This window comes from Pleurodeles waltl, chromosome 9 (genome assembly GCF_031143425.1).
Source record: "Pleurodeles waltl isolate 20211129_DDA chromosome 9, aPleWal1.hap1.20221129, whole genome shotgun sequence".
Classification (NCBI taxonomy): domain Eukaryota; kingdom Metazoa; phylum Chordata; class Amphibia; order Caudata; family Salamandridae; genus Pleurodeles; species Pleurodeles waltl.
The window spans coordinates 386,474,329-386,496,795 of record NC_090448.1 but is presented as its reverse complement, the minus strand read 5'-3'; the positions used below and the strand labels follow the sequence as shown (position 1 = coordinate 386,496,795).

Sequence of the window (22,467 nt, the reverse complement as noted above, 5' to 3'; positions counted from 1 at the left end):
GCAATCACTGTCCTCTCAGATGCGAAAGCATAGATTTGAGGAAGAGTTGTAATCCACCGAAGTGGACCACACTCAGAAACGTATTTTTATACAGGAAGGAACAGGGAAAATAAGCACCATTCCCCCTATTAGGAGAAAAAGGAGACTGGAGTTTCAATCAGATCAAGCACCACAAACAAAAATGGTGAAAAAGGTAACTCCGCCACCCTCTCCTCCACCTGTAACTAACGTTTCACCGGCACAGACTCCATCACATTCCCCGGCTCACACCACCATGAGCCAAGGTGATCAGGACCAAGACGCTTGGGACTTATATGACGCCCCAGTGTCGGACAACAGTCCAGAGGCGTACCCTACAAAGCCCTCACCACCGGAAGATAGCACAGCATACTCACAAGTGGTGGCTAGGGCAGCAGAGTTCCACAACGTGTCCCTACACTCGGAACCAGTCAAGGATGACTTCTTATTCAACACCCTCTCCTCCACCCATAGCTCCTACCAAAGCCTGCCTATGCTCCCAGGAATGCTTCGGCACGCAAAGGAAATCTTCAAGGAGCCGGTCAAGAGTAGAGCAATAACACCAAGAGTGGAAAAGAAATATAAAGCACCTCCCACAGACCCTGTTTTCATCAGCTCACAGCTGCCACCAGATTCCGTCGTAGTAGGAGCAGCTCGCAAGAGAGCCAACTCCCACACATCTGGGGATGCACCGCCCCCCGATAAAGAGAGCCGCAAGTTCGATGCAGCCGGAAAGAGAGTCGCAGTACAAGCTGCAAACCAGTGGCGCATCGCTAACTCTCAAGCAATACTTGCGCGCTATGACAGAGCCCATTGGGACGAGATGCAACACCTCATTGAGCATCTACCCAAAGAGCTACAAAAGAGGGCGAAACAGGTGGTTGAGGAAGGACAGAACATATCTAATAATCAGATACGCTCCTCTATGGATGCAGCGGACACAGCTGCAAGAACAATTAACACATCTGTGACTATCAGAAGGCACGCATGGCTACGAACGTCTGGTTTTAAACCAGAGATTCAGCAGGCAGTGCTCAATATGCCATTCAATGAGAAACAACTGTTCGGACCAGAAGTGGACACGGCGATTGAAAAACTCAAAAAGGACACTGACACTGCTAAAGCCATGGGCGCACTCTACTCCCCGCAGAGCAGAGGCACTTACAGCACCTTCCGCAAAACATCCTTTAGAGGGGGGTTTCGGGGTCAAGCCACACAAGCCAACACCTCACAGGCCACACCGTCCAGCTACCAGGGACAGTACCAAAGGGGAGGCTTTCCGGGCCAATACAGAGGACAATTCCCTAGGAATAGGGGAAAATTTCAAAGCCCCAAAACCCCTACAACCAAACAGTGACTCACATGTCACTCATCCCCTCCACACAACACCAGTGGGGGGAAGAATAGGTCAGTATTACCAAGCATGGGAGGAAATAACTACAGACACTTGGGTCTTAGCAATTATCCAACATGGTTATTGCATAGAATTTCTGCAAATCCCTCCAAACATACCACCAAAAGCACAGAATTTATCAAAACAACATTCAGACCTTCTGGAAATAGAAGTTCAAGCATTATTGCAAAAGAACGCAATAGAACTAGTACCAAAGACACAAATAAACACAGGAGTTTATTCCCTGTACTTCCTAATACCAAAAAAGGACAAAACACTGAGACCAATCCTAGACCTCAGAACACTAAACACCTACATCAAATCAGAACACTTTCACATGGTCACGCTACAAGAAGTGTTACCATTGCTAAAGCAACAGGACTACATGACAACCTTAGATCTCAAAGACGCGTATTTCCACATACCAATACATCCGTCGCACAGGAAATACCTAAGGTTCGTATTCAAGGGAATACATTACCAATTCAAAGTATTGCCCTTCGGTTTAACAACTGCACCAAGAGTCTTCACAAAGTGCCTAGCAGTAGTGGCTGCACACATCAGAAGGCAGCAAATACACGTATTCCCGTATCTAGACGACTGGCTAATCAAGACCGACTCACTGACAAGGTGCTCGCACCACACAGATCAAGTCATGCAAACCCTCTACAAACTCGGTTTCACCATCAACTATGCAAAATCACACATTCTGCCGTGCAAGGTACAACAATACCTAGGTGCCACAATAGATACAACAAAGGGGATAGCCACTCCAAGTCCACAAAGGGTTCAAAATTTCCAAAAGATTATACAACGCATGTATCCAACACAAAAAATACAAGCGAAGATGATATTACAACTACTAGGCATGATGTCCTCATGCATAGCCATTGTCCCACACGCACGGTTGCACATGCAGCCCTTACAACAGTGCCTAGCATCACAATGGTCTCAAGCACAGGGTCAGCTTCTAGATCTGGTGTTGATAGACCGCCTAACATACCTCTCGCTTCTATGATGGAACAACATAAATTTAAACAAAGGGCGGCCTTTCCAAAACCCAGTGCCACAATACGTGATACCAACAGATGCTTCCATGACAGGGTGGGGAGCACACCTCAGTCACCACAGCATCCAAGGACAATGGGACGTACATCAAAGAAAGCTGCATATAAATCACCTCGAACTACTAGCAGTTTTCCAAGCATTAAAAGCATTTCAACCACTCATAACTCACAAATACATTCTTGTCAAAACAGACAACATGACAACAATGTATTATCTAAACAAACAGGGGGGGACACACTCGACACAGCTGTGCCTGCTGGCACAAAAAATATGGCAATGGGCAATTCACAACCACATTCGCCTAATAGCACAGTTTATTCCAGGGATCCAGAATCAGCTTGCAGACAATCTCTCGCGAGATCACCAACAGGTCCACGAGTGGGAAATTCACCCCCAAATTCTAAACACTTACTTCAAACGTTGGGGAACACCTCAAATAGACTTATTTGCAACGAAGGAGAACGCAAAATGCCAAAACTTCGCATCCAGATACCCACACAGGCAGTCTCAAGGCAATGCCCTATGGATGAACTGGTCAGGGATATTTGCGTACGCTTTTCCCCCCTCTCCCTCTCCTTCCATATCTAGTAAACAAATTGAGTCAAAACAAACTCAAACTCATACTGATAGCACCAACATGGGCAAGGCAACCATGGTACACAACACTGCTAGACCTATCAGTAGTACCCCACGTCAAGTTGCCCAACTGGCCAGATCTGTTAACGCAACACAACCAACAGATCAGGCATCCAAACCCAGCATCGCTGAATCTAGCAATCTGGCTCCTGAAATCCTAGAATTCGGACACTTAAACCTCACACAAGAATGTATGGAAGTCATAAAGCAAGCCAGAAGACCATCCACTAGACACTGCTATGCCAGCAAATGGAAAAGATTTGTTTGCTATTGCCATCATAATCAAATTCAACCATTACACGCATCTCCAAAAGATGTAGTGGGTTACTTACTACACTTACAAAAAACGAACCTGGCCTTCTCTTCCATTAAGATACACCTAGCAGCAATATCTGCATACCTGCAGATTACCCATTCAACTTCACTATTTAGGATACCTGTCATTAAAGCATTTATGGAAGGCCTCAAAAGAATTATACCACCAAGGACACCACCCGTTCCTTCATGGAACCTTAACATCGTCTTAACCAGACTCATGGGTCCACCCTTTAAACCTATGCACTCTTGCGAAATACAATTCCTAACCTGGAAAGTTGCATTTCTCATCGCCATCACATCTCTAAGAAGAGTAAGTGAAATTCAGGCGTTTACAATACAAGAACCTTTTATCCAACTACACAAAAATAAAGTAGTCCTAAGGACCAATCCTAAATTTTTGCCAAAGGTTATTTCACCGTTCCACCTAAATCAAACGGTAGAGCTACCAGTGTTCTTCCCACAGCCAGATTCCATAGCTGAAAGGGCACTACATACATTAGACGTCAAAAGAGCACTAATGTACTACATCGACAGAACTAAAAACTTCAGAAAAACTAAACAACTGTTTATTGCATTTCAAAAACCTCACGCAGGAAACCCAATCTTGAAACAGGGTATAGCCAGATGGATAGTTAAGTGCATCCAAATCTGCTACCTTAAAGCAAAAAGACAACTGCCCATTACACCAAGGGCACACTCAACCAGAAAGAAAGGCGCTACCATGGCCTTCCTAGGGAATATTCCAATGCACGAAATATGTAAGGCAGCCACATGGTCTACGCCTCACACATTTACCAAGCACTACTGTGTAGACGTGCTATCCGCACAACAAGCCACAGTAGGTCAAGCCGTACTAAGAACCTTATTTCAGACTACTTCCACTCCTACAGGCTGAGCCACCGCTTTTGGGGAGATAACTGCTTCCTAGTCTATGCACAACATGTGTATCTACAGCGACAGATGCCATCGAACTGAAAATGTCACTTACCCAGTGTACATCTGTTCGTGGCATCAGTCGCTGAAGATTCACATGTGCCCACCCACCTCCCCGGGAGCCTGTAGCCGTTTGGAAGTTAGCTTCAACTTTGTACATTTGTAAATATATTCAATCTTAGTTAGGTACATACTTATTCACTCCATTGCATGGGCACTATTACTAACAAACAACTCCTACCTCACCCTCTGCGGGGAAAACAATCAAAGATGGAGTCGACGCCCATGTGCAATGGAGACAAAGAGGAGGAGTCCCTCGGTCCCGTGACTCGAAAGACTTCTTCGAAGAAAAACAACTTGTAACACTCCGACCCAACACCAGATGGCGGGCTATGCACAACATGTGAATCTTCAGCGACTGATGCCACGAACAGATGTACACTGGGTAAGTGACATTTTCATTTCATTATAGGCCATTTGACCAGATGTACACAAATTATCAAACCATATCTGTTTAAAATATTTTGTTGAATTTGAGATGTTTTATACATCATCCAATGAATGAAAGAAAGATAGGAAGAATGAATAAAGTGAGGGTGCTAGTTGCTTGCTGGGGGGACTATAAACTTTGAGAGCGGTTTGTAGGTTCAAGCTGTGGTACATATGGATTTTATTCCTAGGGGCATGACTGCCACGGTGCCTGCCAGCAATTCTTCTTGACAGCAGTGTTCACTTGCACCTGAAGAGCACCATAGAGTTTTCTGGACATTAGAAGGACAAATTTACTATTCTGATGCGAGCTTTACACTATTTCGGGCAAAGATCAATATTTTAAAAGTATTTTGAAAAAAGGGTTGTAATTTTGCATGGCTGCTCTGAAGTCGTGGCTCAGTGCAAAATACTCGTTCCGCGTTCTGAAGAGCACCTGATTCTCTATCTTGCTACATTCTTTATAGGGTTAAGTCACCTCGAAATCAAACTCCTTCGAAGAAAAACTATTTCTGACATTCCTAGCAAAAAACAGCAGCGAGCACATGTGAATATCTCAACACTACACGATTCAAACTGATTGTTACAGGTAAGTAACTTTCTTATTCCAGGCCTGCCAGACCCTCATATATGATTAGGTCTAGACTGTAGTGTGAAATGCATTGATATATTTCTCCCCTACATTTTTAAAAGTAAAACATAAGTGATATCTTTCCACCTTTGTTCATATCCTTAAATCACAAAAGGAAAATGTTCATCATATTCAGTGTCTACATAGACATGAGAATCAGGGAGGAAGGCGCTGCACGGAGGGGGGTGCCATGTCATGTTAGCTCAGGTATTGATATTAGTGCTTCCCTGAGTACGTAATAATGTCATGGTTGAACTGTTTTGTTCATACTGTTTTGTTCATACTGTGTAGGGAGGTAGCAAGCTATATTTATGTCTGATATTATTGCATGTTATGAATCACAAAATGGTTACTAAAAACAGTAATGCCCCTGGAGAATGCACATTTGAACTGTTTGCTTTTTCACATGGCATCACAGGGAGTAAAGCTGAATAATAGTCAGAATCATAATAAATGGCGTTTCCCATATTTTCCCCAGTTCACTAAGTCTGTTAGACACTTCGGAGAAGACACAGGCAAGATCCAGCCTGATGAGTTTTATGGAATTTTCGACCAGTTTCTCCAGGCTTTTTCGGAAGCTAAACTGGAAAATGAAAAAATCAAGAAACGGAAAGAGGAAGAAGAACGTCGAACACGAATGGAAGCACAGGTTAGCATAAAAAAAAGTTAATTGCAGCCTACTTTATTGCATGCATTTATACTGGTGTGTGTTGCACTTTTTTCTGGTTTCAGGCTTGCATTAATTGTAGCTTTGGTCTTTTTATTTGAGGATTGCATAACAACTTTCTTAATTTATACAAATGCATATTAGATTGTTTTCCACGTGTGGAATTGTATTATATAATCCTTTTATTCATGACATCCCCCCTCTGAAATGCGGTACTCAAGCACATGCTGACACAATAGTATATACAACAGATGGTGTGTGTGTGGAGGACACAGGGCAGATGAGACACTCTAGCCTATTGTAATTATTTACAAAATGTATAATAATCCAGCGTCTCCAATGTCAAAATTAGTTATTCAAATGCTGGCTTTGGTGGATCTTCCCTTTGTGGCTGAGGTGGGGTGGGACCCTGTATTGTACGCCCTCTGTCTCATTCATAAGACCCATTTAGAATGCTGTGATGGAGGTGAGAGACGTCCAGTCCTGTGCGAGACAGTATTAGTGCCTGCAGATCGAAGCACTGCAATCATGAAACTGCCTTAAGATTCCTTTGGACCCGGAAGGAGGGATGGATTAATAGAAGGGTGGAAGAAATGTAGGAAAAGTCAGAAAAGTCGGAATAGACCTACATTACATTGATGTCAGTTACATACTGTGAAGCAGTCTCAAAGCCTCTTACTGCAGGAGTTCCTAAAGCAAGTATGAGTTCACTCCCCCTGTAATGCACTAATACATTAAGACTGTTCAATATTATTTGTCATTCATCTAGCATCATAATAATTTATGAGTGTTTTCTACACTTTTCGGTTGAGGGGTAGATATCTGGCACAAGTGTTCCACGCGTGAGATGGTTCTCATGGTGAGCAGGGTGAAGACTGATTTGCATATGGCTGGATCCAAACTGGGGTGGCTTGGTGAGCAAAAAAGATTGATTAAACCCAGGTCTGTGACTGGGGGCGAACATTTCAATTGTTTATCATTCATCCATCATCTGTTCTTTTTGCTTTTGTCACCCTAAGTTTGAAGGGTATTACCAGACGCAGGTCCCGTGCTCACTGTGCCACTAGATTCAAGCCAGCCTGGCTAATGAGTGGTGATACCGCAAAACCAGTCCCAGGATACTTGTTTCTGGCCCAAGGAGGGACCTGGCCTGGCACTTCAGGCTGGACTAGTCACATGGGGAGCAGGGTGAAGACCGATTTGCATATGACTGGGTCCAAATTGGGGTGGCATGGTGAGCAAGAAAACAATGGGTTAAACCCAGTGAATGATTGCATTGTTCAGCATTCTGTCCATCATCTTTTCTTTTTGGTTTTGAAAATGTTGTGAGCCTGGAGCGAGGGTCTGTGTAGTTTCTTCTGCACTGGGGAGATGTGATCAAACATCTACAGGCCTTTACTGAGATGTTCCCAAGCATGAAGTACGTCTTTCACAGGTCTCAGTGAGGTGGCAGGGATGCTGTTAGTGTGTTAGTGTTGTGAGATCCTTTACAGTATGTCGATCCAAAGATGTCATCACCAAGAGGGTGTTAGTAAAAATTCAGCTGATACGTCAGTCCATGATTACATGAAGACTTTTTGATTTAGTAGATGACTTTAGTAATTTAAAAATATCCCAAGTTATTGTATTTGACAATCGACAATTAATGTCTGCTTTGTGCTGCAGGAGCAGTAATATAACAAATGAATTAGAGAAACTTAACACGTTCTTTCCGTCAAGCATTATCTTAATGAGAGCATTAATCACAGGGTGTTTCACAATTTTCAGTGAATTATCTATCAAAATAGGGTATGGTCGACATACTAAGTTTTAAATGGAGTCAAAAGGGTATTTTAAAAGAGCCAGTATTGTGAACAATGGCATTTCTTACTCAAAATATTTATTAACTGACAGACTTCTAGCTGCAGATTCTTTACCTTTGAATTCTTCCCAGGTGTCAGACTGGATCTGGAAGACATTCGTGAACAGTACCCCTACGAGTGATAGGTGTCATCAATTGGCTCTGTGTCCGTCAACTGCATTGGAAATGACATTGCGGGTCCTAAATAGGCATACCCATGGTCGCTGACGTCAGTTCTTTTCGTGCCAGCTAGTGCTGATCCAAAGAGAGCTACCCCTCAGACAATATTTGACTGGTCCCTTTTGTCTTTTTGTCGAGATTTTTTTGAGAATTTTCTCCCGGTTTTGATGGATGTCTTCTAGAAAGACAGATTTCAAGCTTTGTGGATCCCGTCATCAGGCAGTGTACATGACAGATCTGCACTTGGTGTGTTTCTGGTGTTTGGAGCGTGACCTCAACCAAAGTCGTACTCCAAGTGCCCGGCTATGTATCTGAAGTCTTTGAGGAATTGGTCCCTGAAGCTGATAGCAGGCTGGCACCCAACTCCACACAGGTTGGGGTCTTGGTTGAGAAGGAAGTCAAAGTCCGAAGTCGTCATCCCATTCTAAGTCCTTGGGGTGCTAAGGTAAGTTGAGGCAGAAGAAAAAAATCCAAGGAGTGGAAGCGCTCTTTAACTTCTCCTTGTCTGTCGGCCAATGAAATGAGTGTCAACACTGTAGGCCTCGTTCTGCGTAACCTGTGCCTGTGTCGACTCTGTGCCTCCCTGAATTTCCGGGAGCCAGAGTAACCCCTGCCTAACTTAGTTTTATGATGCCATGCGCCTCATTTTGGGGCAGTATGGCCCTGCTGAAGCATCGTTGTCCCCTGTGGGGACGAAGGGGGCCTCCTTAAGGTTCCACACTGGTGGCTCTGGCCCCGGCACCGAGTAGCTCCCAAGGTTCCATTCCTGGATCCAGACCAGCGCTGGTAGTAGCACCTCGACTTTCCCCAGTGCCGGTCTCAGTGCTCCTGGCACCACCCACGCCAAGCCGACGGCGCCGTCCCCATTCTAATCCCCGATTCCGGCACAGAGCCAGATGGGCATTAGCAGGAGCTTCGCCTCCTCACTCAAATCCTGAGCCCTATTTCTCTGGGATAGGCCTCGGGATGAATGGGAGGGGTCCCTTGAATCTTTAGTATACCAGACTATGAATCTGAACTGGACTAGTGTGAGAACTTGGGTGAAGCCAGTGGACTGGACCCTTCATACTGGCATGCTTTCTCCCCCTACCATAGCTACAGAAGAGGGTGCTTTCCATGCTATGGTGGTGAGGAGGGTGGCTGAAGTCCTAGACCTTCAACTGCCCTCAGTGGCCGTCAAGACTAATCTTTTGACAGACACTCTGCAGCCAGGAGCTACCCTTGCTCTTGTTCAGTGATGCCTTCACTGACGTTCTACTGGGTACCTGGTTCAAACCCAGCACATGGTGTAGGAAGCTGGCTCTGTATTTACTATATCAAAATGAGATATAGGGCCTGATTCCAACTTTGGAGGACGGTGTTAAACCGTCCCAAAAGTGACGGATATACCACCTACCGTATTACGAGTTCCATAGGATATAATGGACTCGTAATACGGTAGGTGGTATATCCGCCACTTTTGGGACGGTTTAACACCGTCCTCCAAAGTTGGAATCAGGCCCATAGTGTCCACAGAGTCCAGGGGTTCCCCAATAGGCTTGACAAAGGCAATAATAGATAATACTAATGCTCTATTTGTGGTAGTGTAGTCGAGCAGTTAGGCTTATCAGAGGGTAGTGTTAAGCATTTGTTGTACACACACAAGCAATAAGTGAAAACACACACTCAATGACTTAACTGCAGGCCTATAGGTTTTTATATAGAAAAATATTATTGTGTTTATTTTTAGAACCACAAGATTCATTTAGCATGTAAGTACATTAAATGAAAGGTACTTTGCATAGTAATACTTAGGACTTTGAATAGATTCAATATTATACACAGGTTTTTTTTAAATAGCAAAAAGCTATTTTAAAAGTGGACACACTGCAATTTTCAACAGTTCCTGGGGGGAGGTAAGTAAAGTACAGTTTCTGAGGTAAGCACCATACTTACGGGTTCCATCTCCAGGGAATAGGTAGCCCACCATTGGGGGTTCAAGGTAACCCCAAACACCCAGCGACACAGGGCTGGTCAGGTGCAGAGGTCAAAGAGGAGCCAAAATAACGTGGACGCCTATGGAGACAGGGAGTACTCCAGTTCCAGTCTGCTTGCAGGTAAGTACCCGTGTTGTCAGAGGGCAGACCACAGGGGTTTGGAGGAGTACTAGAGGGGCCCCAAGTAGGCACAAAACCCACACCCACAGCGGCACGGGGCGGCCGGGTGCAGTGTGCCAACAGGGCATCGGGTTCTCAATAGAACTCTATGGAGGGGCCCGGGTGTCACTTAGGTGCTGCGGGCAGGGCGGAGGGGGGCCTCTTGGGCAAGGCACCGACTGGGCAAGGGCAGCCTGCTGGCCGTTGCTGCACCGGTGGTTGGTTTCTAATGGGCCTGGGGGCTGCCGGTGCAGTGCTTCTCCAGGCAACGGATATCTTCGTCCCAGGCAGTCGCAGTCAGGGGGGTCCTCGGGATTCCCTCTGCAGGTGTTGTCGTGGGGGTGCAGAGAGGTCAGCCCAGGGTGGACACGTCGTCTGAGTCACCTGGGGGTCCTCTCTGGATAGTTGGTTTCTCTGGGCAGGGGGCTTCGGGTGCAGAGTAGTTGGACTCCCGTTTCTGGAGTGAGGTGAGAGTCCCTTTAAAGTTGGTCTCTTGGTCTTTTCTTTGGACAGGTCCGCTGTCCACTGGAGTTTCTTGGTCCTTGGTGACACAGACAGTCCCCTGGAGGCTTTTCAGGGGTCACTGGTCCTGCAGAACGCGTTGCTTCTTTTCTTGCAGCTTTTCAAAGCAGGAGACGGGCCGGTAGGGCTGGGGACGAGTCAGTTGGTATCTCCTTCTCTTCTCTGCGAGTTTTCAGCTCAGCAGTCCTTTCTTGAGGTCATCAGGAATCTGATGATCTGGGTTCAGGGTCGCCCCTAAATACTAAATTTAGGGGTGTGTTAGGGTCAGGGGCAGTAGCCAATGGCTACTGTCCCTGAGGGTGGCTACACCCTCCTTGCGCCCACTCCCTCTGGAGAGGGGAGCACATTTCTACCCCTATTGGTCCTACTCCTCCAAAGCAAGATGGAGGATTTCTCATGGAGGGGGGTCACTTCAGCTCTGGTCACCTTAGGGGTGGACCTGGCTGGAGGGGTGACTCCTCCTTGTTTTTCTCATTATCCCTCTGGAGTTGCCGCCAAAAGTGGGGGCTCGTCCTGGGGGGCGGGCATCTCCACTGGCTGGAGTGCCCTGGGGGCATTGTAACACCAGGCCTGAGCCTTTGAGGCTCACCGCTAGGTGTTAGAGTTCCTGCAGGGGGGAAGTGTGAAGCACCTCCACCCAGTGCAGGCTTTGTTTCTTGCCCCAGAGAGCACAAAGGCTCTCACCCCACGGGGTTAGAAACTTGTTCCTCAGTGGCAGGCTGGCACAGACCAGTCAGTCCTCCACTGAAGGATTGAGTAAAATGCAGGGGGCATCTCTAAGATGTCCTCTGTGTGCATTTTTAATAAATCCAACACTGGCATTGGTGTGGGATTATTATTATGAGAAGTTTGATACCAAACATCCCAGTATTCAGTGTAGCCATTATGGAACTGTTGAGTTCGTAATGACAAACTCCCAGACCATATACTTAATATGACCACACTGTACTAAAAAATGTCTAAGAAGGACTTAGACACTGTAGGGGCATATTGCTCATGCAGCTATGCCCTCACTTGTGGTATAGTGCACCCTGCCTTAGGGCTTTAAGGCCTGCTAGAGGGATGACTTACCTATGCCACGTTCAGTGTTTTGTGTGCATGGCACCCTGAGTGGGATGCCATGTCGACTTTGCCTTTTTCTCCCCACCAACACAAACAATCTGCAGTGGCAGTGTGCATGTTAGGTGAGAGGTCCCTTAGGGTGGCACAACACATGCTGCAGCCCCTAGAGACCTTCCCTGGTCACTGGGCCCTTGGTACCACTGGTACCTTTTACAAGGGACTTAAATGTGTGCCAGGGTTGTGCCAATTGTGGAAACAATGGTACATTTTTAGTGAAAGAACACTGATGCTGGGGCCTGGTTAGCAGGGTGCCAGCACACTCTGTCACGTCAGCATCAATATCAGGCAAAAAGTGGGGGGTAACTGCAACAAGGAGCCATTTTCCTACTCATGGGCTCCTGTGAACAGGACAATTGCCTGCCGCCATCACACTGCACCTGGGGACCCAAGTTTCCTAGTGCAACACCCCACCTCTGAGAGCTTGGTGGTTCAAGCTTTTACCTCCCAAGGCGCTTTCCGTACCTCTCTCCAGTTAGGGAATCCAAAAGGTTGGATTAATTTGTAAAGAAGATGTTTTCTTCTGCGAGCCTTGCATTGCCGTCCATGAACACCGCATGCCTTTTGGGCTGTTACTCCCACACGCTGTGGGATACAGTTCCACAAGTGCTGCCATAGGTCTCGGAGGAGGCCCAGGGTGTACGCTCTCAGGCTGTTGCCAGTGGGAGAGACTCAGCAAAGTTAAAAATTCATTGCAGACTTGACATCACCAACTAGCTAAGCAGAGAGGTTTCTACGACAGTGGCCTTGAGGCACCAAGTCTGACTGAGGGTGTCTGGCTTTTTGGGGGATGTTCAGGCTTTTTAGATGGACATGCCCTTCAATGGCACCCGTCTCTTCAGAGCACTACAAGGATTCATGTGCTACAACCAGGTTTTTGAATAACGGCAACCTCTTGTCTCGTCGTCCCATCCCCCCGCACCTCACAGTCTGCCTTTAGCCCCTTTAGTGGCTACACCTAGTCCCCAGTCCCCCCCCTCCCCTTCCCCCCCCCCCCCACCCCCTCCACCCTTCTCCCAAAACAAGGACCAGTTGGCGGCAGGATTTGTCATCACCTGCCCCACTAGCAATCCATCACTCCAGAAAGGTGGGTTTTGCAGATAGTCCGAAGGGGCTACTCCCTTCCTTTTGAGACTACCCCTCCATTCATGCCCCAGTCTTCCGATCGGATGACAGAGGGTCGTTTGTCCCTTCTTCGCAAGGAAGCTGTGGCTCTCTTGACCAAGGGAGCCTTAGAAGAGGGTTCCAGTGTCAGACGTTGGCTGTGGTTGCTTTTCCTGCTACTTTTTAGTCCCTAAAAATGCCAAGGGTCTTTGCCCTATCCTATACCTTCGATTCCCTCTAGCTCTTCCTCAAAAAGAAGTTCAAGATGCTCATGTTGGTTCTCGTCTGCCCTGGTCTCCAGAGACTGTGGTTGGTAGAGTTAGACTTGCTGTTCACAGTACGCCACAAGCACTTTCAGTTCACCGTGCTCACCTTTGGTCTTACCAGCCCCCCCTTGGGTGTTCACCGAGGTGATGGCAGTGGTTGCAGCACACCTGCAGAGCTCAGGGGTTTCCCATACCTCGACGACTGGCTTTTGAAGGCAAGCACACCGCAGGCTGTCGTCTCCCGCCTCCAGACTGCGGCAGACCTCCTGCATTCGCTGAGGTTCACTATAAACATGCCTAAGTCATACCTGACACCCCCCTCAGATGCTCCCTTTCATTGGAGCTGTTCTGGACACAGTGTCGTTTTGGGCTTATCCTTCTGAGTGGTACATCCAGGATATTCAGGCTCTGATACCGATGTTTCAGTCTCTGTCCTGGATTTTCAAAGAGAATGACTCTGGAGCTTCTGGGCCTCATGGCCTCCTGTATCCTGCTGATGACGCATGCCAGATGGCATATGCTAGCTCTGGAGCGGGACCTGATGATCCAGTGGGTGCAACATCAGGAGAATCTCTCCAACATGGTCCAGATATCGGAGAGAACTGCGAAAGATCTGCAATGGTGGTTAACGAGCCACGATTAGGCCAGAAGCATATCACTCTCCCTTCCCAAACTAGAACTGACAGTAGTGACAGATGCCTCACTCCTGGGATGGGGGAAGCCATCTGGTAGAGGTGCAGAGCAGAGGCTTCTGGTCTCCGGTGGAAACAACACTCCACGTCAACATGCGGGAACTCCGTGCGATCTGGCTGGCATTAAAGGCCTTTCTTCCCTCTATCAAAGGACATATGGTGCAGGTCTTCACAGACAACACCACCGCCATGTGGTACTTCAACTAGCAGGTCGGGTGGGGTCTTGGACCCTTTGTTAGGAGGATCTCTGCACCTCTGGACATGGCTGGAGCAGCACGGTATCCCTGGTGGTAAAACATCTGGCGGGCTTTGTGAATGCCAAAGCATATGAACTCAGCTAAAAATGCCTAATGGATCACGAATTATGTCTCCATCCGGAGGTGGCACAAGGTTTCTTTCAGCAGTGGAGAGAGCCTTGGTTAGATCTGTTTGCTTCTGCTGAGAATGTGCAATGTCAGCAGTTTTGCCTGTTGGATTTTCCAAGGCAGCAATTGCTTGAGTGGAGTTCAGGCCTCCTGTACTCCTTTCCTCCCATATCGCTCCTGCCCAGAGCTCTCAAGAAGATTAGGAATGGCAGGTCCCAAGTAATCCTCATGGCTCTGGATGGGGCACAGAGAATCTAATATCCGAGCTGCTTAGCATGTCCATTGATAATTTGATCAGACTTCCCTTTCGGGAGGATCTTCTGTCACAGCAGCAGGGGAGGGTTCTTCACCTGAACCTTTCCACTATCCACCTTACAGCACGGAGATTGAGTGGCGGTATTTAACAGTCTTTGACCTTCTTCTTGATGTCTGTAATGTGAACTTGGCAGTCAAGCGTCCCTTTACCAAAACAGTGTACACCTGTTGTTGGAAGAATTTGTGGCATGGTGAATAGACATGTCTGTTGACCCCCTTCCCCCCCTGTCACTCTTTCTGAGGTCCTTTTGTTTATACTTTCTTTGGCCCATGAGGGCTCTACTTTGGGCATCCTCAAAGGTTGTCTGATATCTCTACTTTTCTGAGATTCCCTGACCAACCCTTGTTGTTTAAATTTGTTAAGAGTCTTACCCATATGTTTCCTCCATATCCAATCATAGTGCCACATTGGAATTGGAATTTCTTAGTGTGCATTGGCAACTAAGCCACCCTACCTCTCCATCTATCCTGACAAAGTGGTGCTTTGCACTAGGGCTTCCTTCTTTCCAAAAGTGGTCACGCCCTTTCATGTAGGCCAATCCTTCATATTGCCTACTTTTTACACACACCCTCATCATGCTAAGGAAGAGGAGAGACTCCACCTCCTAATCCCAAAAAGCGCATTGTCGTTCTATCTTGATTGTATCAAAGAGTTCCCGGTGGAAGGTCAACTCTTTGGTATGTGGGTGCTAAGAAAGGTCTGGCAGTACAGAGGAGAACCATGTCTGGCAGGTTTGTGCTCTCATCCTACCAGAGCAACAGCTGTAGCCACTGCGTTAGCATGCAGAGTTCCAGTCCTTGACATCGGTCAGGCAGCAACATGGGCATCCCTGCACACGTTTACCAAAAATACTGCCTTGCAGTCCGGTCCGTAGGGACCGGTACTTTGCCCATTTTGTCCTGTAGGACTTCCTAGTATGATCTTGGTTCACCGACACTCCTCCGGGGATGCTATTGCTTGGGCATCTATTCTAAGGTAAAGAATCTGCAACTAGAAGTCTCTATTAGATGAACAAGTTATTTACCTTTGATAATGCCTTATCTGGTAGAGACACATTTTAGTTGCAGATTCTTTACTGACCCACCCATCCTGCCCACTATACAAACTGATTTCTAGGGACAGGGACTTCCCTTTCCGAGCCCTTGTTCTTATGCACTTGTGGTTAGTGTTCTTCATGGCTCCGCCCCTCTGGTATTAAAGGTTGTGAAAAGAAACTGACGTCCGCACGCTGGGTTGGTGCCTGTATAGGTCGGGCAATGTCACATCAGGTGCACATGACTCCAACGACGGATGCAGAGCCAACCTACGCCACCTAACAGCACAGAGGGGTACTGCTCGAGAAAAATCTCCAGATCGACGCCTGCGGAGATTCAAGGTAAGGAATCTGGAACTAGGATACAGCTCTGCCAGATAAGGCATTACCAAAGATAAGTAGCTTGTTCTGTAGGACTGTTTCAAAAATGCTTCTGGAAGAAAATACATTATCTGCATGTGATGGCTGTGGTTGTGTTTCTACCAGTGAATTGTCTGGTCAGTGCTTTACCAGTTGTGAATAGGGCTTACTCTGATCTGCACTTAAAACCGCAGGTGTATTTGTTGGACCTCATTGACTCGGAGTTTAAATACTTGCCAGTTTTGCTTTACTAACTGCAGCCACAACCGTATTAATGGAGTAAAATAGATCGGCACGTGCTGCAAGGCTGCCCAGGTAGACAGGTTTACTTTTTTTCCTCTAAAAAATCCTCGGATTGCAAAAATCTGTGGTTAAAAGCACAGAGCTTAGTCTTTGCAGTGCTTCCCTGCCATTTGAATCTTCTTCACAGGTAGGGTTAAAAGAAGACTCAAAACAGTACATTATTGATAGATTCTCTCTGTTCCAGATAAATAATCTATGCCTGTTTCACACATCTACATTGAATAAGTCTCTAAAATGGTGATCGTTTTTTTTTTTTTTTTTTGTGAAAATTTAGTTCATTACGCCATTCATGAGACATCTGGATGAAACATGAAAAGCCAAGAGGCCAGGCTTGAATTTTGTGTCCTGACTAAACATTAAAACGTCTGCAATGGGGAAAAAAACACAAGCTATTGCTTTCTATATACACACACACCTGTGAGAGAAAGATTTTAATTTGTGATGATTCAGTGTACTTTAGAGATGTAAAATAGTTCTTTAGTTCATTTCAGTGCAAGCACTGCATAGGATTTACAACAGCTGCACTGTCGGTCCAGATTTAAAAATTAGCTTGTAACTGCCTACTAAAAGACATTAAATCTGACTGTAAAAAAGACCCCCAAAAAACCTCAGTAAATGGAAAAAAAGGTACATTATTTAAGTTGGCTGAAAACCAGAAGTTAGCAAGTGGCTCAGTATAAGTTGTTTGCTGATTTGAAGAAAATGGAGAATGAAAGAAGATTTTTTTGCTAATAGTTGGGAAGGCAGAATGTCTGCACTAAAACGTATGGATGGACCCACTATATGGTATCACATTGCATTTTAATATTACATCAGGTATACAGACAGTCCTCAGTGGTGTAACAGAAAATGATGGGGCCCACCATGCAGAATATGAAGAGGGGGCCCGAATCTCCCATACATCACAGATAATCACTGGCCTTGGGCTAAATGGGGGACCTCCTGAAGGCTAGGAGGGCCCCTGAAGGATTGAAGGTCTCCCCTGCTCAGCAGGGTTCAGCTGTACACCCCTAATATTCCTTATGCCATTAACAGACTGCAGACTTGCTTTAGGGAGTTTTTTTTGGTTGAAACCAACTGAAAAGAATAGGCTGCTCTTCTCACCAACTTGTCCAGCTCGACGATCGCTATGTTTGTGTCGGGGACAGGCCATGCTTACCTAATATCCCTTTGCTCGTTTTTTTCCCTCAGCTGAAAGAGCAGCGTGAGAAGGAACGCAAGGCCAGAAAAGCAAAAGAAAATGGAGAAGAAGGAGGTGAATTCGATGACCTTGTGTCAGCTTTACGTTCAGGGGAAGTTTTTGACAAAGACCTGTCCAAAATGCAGCGGAATCGTAAACGTATCAGCAACCAGATAACGGAGGGAAACCGGGAACGACCTATCACGAAACTCAACTTTTAACTAACCTACAGCGAAATCTAGCAGAGACTTTAGCAGCAGTCTGAAGTGACTAGAATCCATGTGAACTTCATCGCACTGCCTTGTAGTCGAACATTGGCTGTCTACTTGTATTTCCCTTTGTCTAGGTATCAGTGTGAGAAGACGAATGTATATATATATGTTTTGTATATAAAAGAACGTGAGATTGAATGAATGCCTAATGTGTCTGAGTACTCATTCGTTTGAGAATCCAGAGAGTAAATGGATAGGTGTGCGTGTCATGTATGGAGTCATTTGTATATATGTGTACAGAAACTAGACACATGTATGCATACAAGCTATGTATGATTTGTTTTCTTCCTAAACCTAAAGGATTATTTTCTGGTGCTCAAGCACTCATTGTATCTGCCCTCACAGAGGTGACAAAAATGTGCATTCACATAATAAAAGAAAGTGGCGAAGTTGTAGAAGGTTTGAGTTCATTACATAAATGCATCGACAGAGTAGTTATAAAATGTTGACGGTTGGCGCTGGAGCATCATACATAGCTCGCTGGACCTGCATCGTTCACATGGCCTTAGTATAAGAATAGGTTTCTTCAAAAAGATGGAGTTAAAATGAAATGGTCACCCTTCATGGCCATTGTAGCTTCTTGACAACGAGCTCCCTGGAAGCTTAGCCTGCACTGTTTAATAGTAATAAGCTTCTCGCATTCAATTTTAAAATTATTTTTCAATGGAAAAAACATAAAAGCCAAAAATATGGCACACCCATTGCCCTTACCTTTTTGAGGCGTCAGTAAGATATCGATCCCTACCTACCATAGCTCCTTTGGAATACATGTAAAAGCAACAGGCTGTAGCGCAACGGAGATTTCCCTGCGCAGTTTATAAAGCACATGGAAAAGCCTCTGTTGTGAGCCTTTGAAGTGCACGTGTAATCTGTATCTTGGTTCATGAATGATCAAAATGGAGGGAGACCCTGGGCCTTACCGATACTGTTAAAGGTGATTAGAGTTTTCTTGGCCTGGAATTGTTTTTCTTCACAAAGAGCGAGTCTAAAAAATGGTGGTTGCATAGTTTTAAAAACAAAGTATGAAAGCTGAGTTAAGGGCATGCCCTATTTGTGCAGCTAAAGTCAAAAACGTAAAGAGTTATCAGTCTTAAAATCCCTTTAGAAGGGCATTGGGATGGGGAGACTGTTTAAAATGAGCAAAGCTTTTAGTAAAATTGAGATTTTGAGACGACTTTATCGTTAATTGCACCTTCTTATTTTTTGTGCCCAGTACGTAAATTTCTCAGGTATTTAATTACATATATTTTTATTATTTTAAGTTTAGTCTTTTCAAGCGCACTAAAACACTGCATTTTCCATAAATGAGTTCCTAAACTGAAGGCCATGTAAATAAATGCAGAGACTTTTCAGTGGCTGTAAAAAGATGCCAAGAAGCCCTTTGTCTAGAAGGTGGTGTTCTCAAATGGTTTACTATTTATGTACTGTAGTTAAGAAACAAACTGCACAATTGCATTCCAAATTAGAAGGCTCTCAGGGAAACACACTGCAAAAAGAAACAATTGGCAAAGAAAGGTCTAGAAAAAGCGCAGGTTGTTATCCGCAAATTATACAGTGCAGAACATGGACTGTTATATAATCTCCGTTTTATTTATTATTATTATTTTAATCTTAGAACCAATACTGTGGTCTAAATGTTTTTCCCCTGTGGAGATGGCAGTGTTCCCTTTCAACACTGAATTAATCATTTTTCATTGCGTGGATGTAAAAAAAAAAAAAAGTCTGTGATGTGATTTTTGAATGCTGTACATTTTAAGTAAATGTTTAAATAGAGGGCACATTCAAGAGGAGATCGGTGCTCTTCAAAAGCTGTGAAAATCTGCTCTAAAAAAGTTGCAAGCTATGTTTTTACATGTTTCAACTTTGCAACATGCGACGTGAAAGCAGCTGGACCTGTTAAAAACAGAAACTAATGAAAGTAAAATACTGAAACAGCAGACCCTCTGGAATCCAAACAGCTGGGTAAAATTACAAAGATGCTGAGTGAACTTTGTATAAAGTTGATGGTTCTCTTCCTTATCTAAAGTGCCTATATTTATATTTTGTTTTTTTAATTTATGTATTATGACATGGGGTGGGAATAAACCAGGGACTTAAGTAACTGTGTTTGAAATTGACAGTCTTCTGCTATGATGTTTTGTCCATGGAGAGAGGCTCTTGAATCTACCCCCATCAGTGGCTGGACCCTCAACACCTTTTGAGAAAGACAATAATGTTAAAAGTATCACTGAAAAGTCTTACAGCCTTTCTTGCACAAAAAATGTTATGCCTTACCATCCCACCTCAACTCAATTTGTTCAATATTTTGCCAGCGAAGAAGGATCTTCAGACTTTGCTCCTCATACTCCGGATGGTCCTATAGCTAACTACTAAGAAATGTTGTGACTTTTGTTTGTCTATATCGGTGTTCAAAGTTTATTTCTATCTTGTAAATGTCTTTCCCACGCAGATGTCCCCCACCACCACGTTTACGATTTACACATTGTTTGCTTTTTAAAGTAATTTTGCATTTGCCTAAAATTATTCTACAGGTGTCTAGTTTGCAACTGTCCTGTGATTATAATACATTCTTGTTTGTCACACCCACCGCCAAAGTAGATGATCTATCTTTTTACCGAACACTATGTGGTCTTGTGATTGGTTTTGACACAGTTCAGCTCACATAGAAGTAGGATGCTGAACTCTTGGGTGCTTTGTTGCCAGTAAAGTCTGACTAATGGTAGCATCCTTGCATCCTACATCCAGCCACAGGGGCCAGTGAGTAGAGTACCAGACTGTGAAACTTTCAGCTTTTGTTTGTCTTTCCGAATGTGTGTCGGTCCTATAGTCATGGCCCAACCCAAATCGATTACTTCACTGGCATTCATTTTCTTGAAGTCTGATGACACAGCTGCAGAGAAGATGGGTGAAATATGGGTTTACGAGGAGGATTGCTTAAACCCGCTATTTAAACCACAGTATCATGCCTTATTCCTGCTGAAACCGTTTTAGGGGCAAGTAGTACTTAATTGAGCATGCCCTGTTTTTAACTGTTCAGATTCCTGCACTATTACACTTCCTTTCAGCACCTGTGGTCACTGGGTGCCAAGCTACCTCTTTGGTCCTGCAAACATGTTTTGAAAGACTTCCTTAACTGTAAAGGTGCTTCCAATTAGGCCAGTCATTTAGATTTCGAAGCCCTTGGGCTGTGAACGGCGGTGTGTGTCAGCTTCCTGTTTCAGCTTTGGTTTCTGTTCTTGGGGTATGTGGGATGGTTAACTTAACTTAAGGCTGCATAGGGCAGGTAGCTGTTTTATTGAATGTTAGCTTGTATTGTGTAAGCCAGTGCTATGAAGGTTTCCACGAGACAGTTTAATTGGGTCAGTGGTAGAGAAAAGCAGAACTGCAACTTCATCTTCTTTTGATACTTTCTGCAAATAAATGTATAGTTACCTACCTCTGAAAAGGAAACTAACTCTGATAGAGTAGGTTGCAGAACTGAGGCCTTGTTGTAGAATCACTTTACCAAGTTAACGTTTTGACTGGACCTTATCTCTCCAGTGGGTACAGCTTGTCATTCTATGCAAGAATCTATATCCAGGGACATTACATCAGGGGCAATAAAAAGTTACTTTTAAAGGAGCAGTAGTTATCGCTGTAAGATCTGTTCTCCGTGGTGGCATATACTCCGTCTAATTCTAGACAAAACTCATCCCTGTTGTTCTAGACATAAACCATAAATAGAAATGTGGTAATGGGCAACAGGACATAGTAACCCATACAGGATCCAGCTATTGATGACACCATCTATTAATCTTATCACCTTTTTCTAAGGCTTTCAACATCTTGCACCTGGAGAGCACTTAATTCAAGAGTGTGCATCCATGTAGAATACATCATGGGGAGAACAATTATTACTGCATAATTTATGTATTCCTTGCGTTATAGGATGATTAATCCTACACAGCAATTCCATTTGGATACATTTGTTGAATTGTCCTTTTTTTTCTCTTCCAAGGTCCCTTTACTTTTTATAATAGCCTCCCCCTGAGGCTCGTTTTGCCATTTTGTTATTTTCTCCAAAAAGATTGTGTGCTAGAAATTCCATGTGCCATTGTAGAAAGAAATGTATGTTTGATGGGTGCAGGTGTAACTGGTGGCTCTTTTCTCTTGGATGTGTATTTTCACATTTGTAATAATGCCAAAAAGGACGACAATACTTTGTAAACTAAACTATATGTCATGGGCCCATGAGCTTTGTAGTTGAAAAGTGTAGGTATTAGAAGCAAGGTTGTTGTTAGTATAGCCAACAGGAAATGTGTATTTTATGGGACTGTACAGTTTAAAAATGGCAATATGCAATAAAGAAACATGATTCAATTCAGAGTATATGTCTGTATAGTTCCTGTAAATATAATACATTTTGGGCTGTCATTGAAAGAAATTATTTGGTTGGTGAATTGCAAGTTTTAAAACAAGAGTTCTGTCCTTGGGGGAATCAGTTTGCGTTTTATGGCAAGTTTAAAAATCTATTACCCTCTAATGTTTTCTCGCTCCTTATTTATATGCAGTAGCAAAAGACTGATTGTCTTGGATTGGCACTTGTGCACGTATTAGTCACGTGGGCTTTATAGGCTTTATTGCATGG

General features: G+C 44.7%; 1 protein-coding gene across 4 annotated transcripts in view; it reads left to right on the top strand.

Annotated features, from left to right (window-relative positions):
• DAAM1 (dishevelled associated activator of morphogenesis 1) overlaps window positions 1-22,205 on the top strand; it is a 633,974-nt gene extending 611,769 nt beyond the window's left edge. For all 4 annotated transcript variants that reach the window (XM_069207027.1, XM_069207028.1, XM_069207029.1 and 1 more), the window contains 2 exons: window positions 5,965-6,135; window positions 17,580-22,205. In XM_069207027.1, coding sequence (XP_069063128.1) covers window positions 5,965-6,135; window positions 17,580-17,789 — 381 coding nt within the window. In that variant the 3' untranslated portion in view covers window positions 17,790-22,205. The remainder of the gene's footprint in view (window positions 1-5,964; window positions 6,136-17,579) is intronic.
• The last annotated feature ends 262 nt before the right edge of the window (window positions 22,206-22,467 follow it).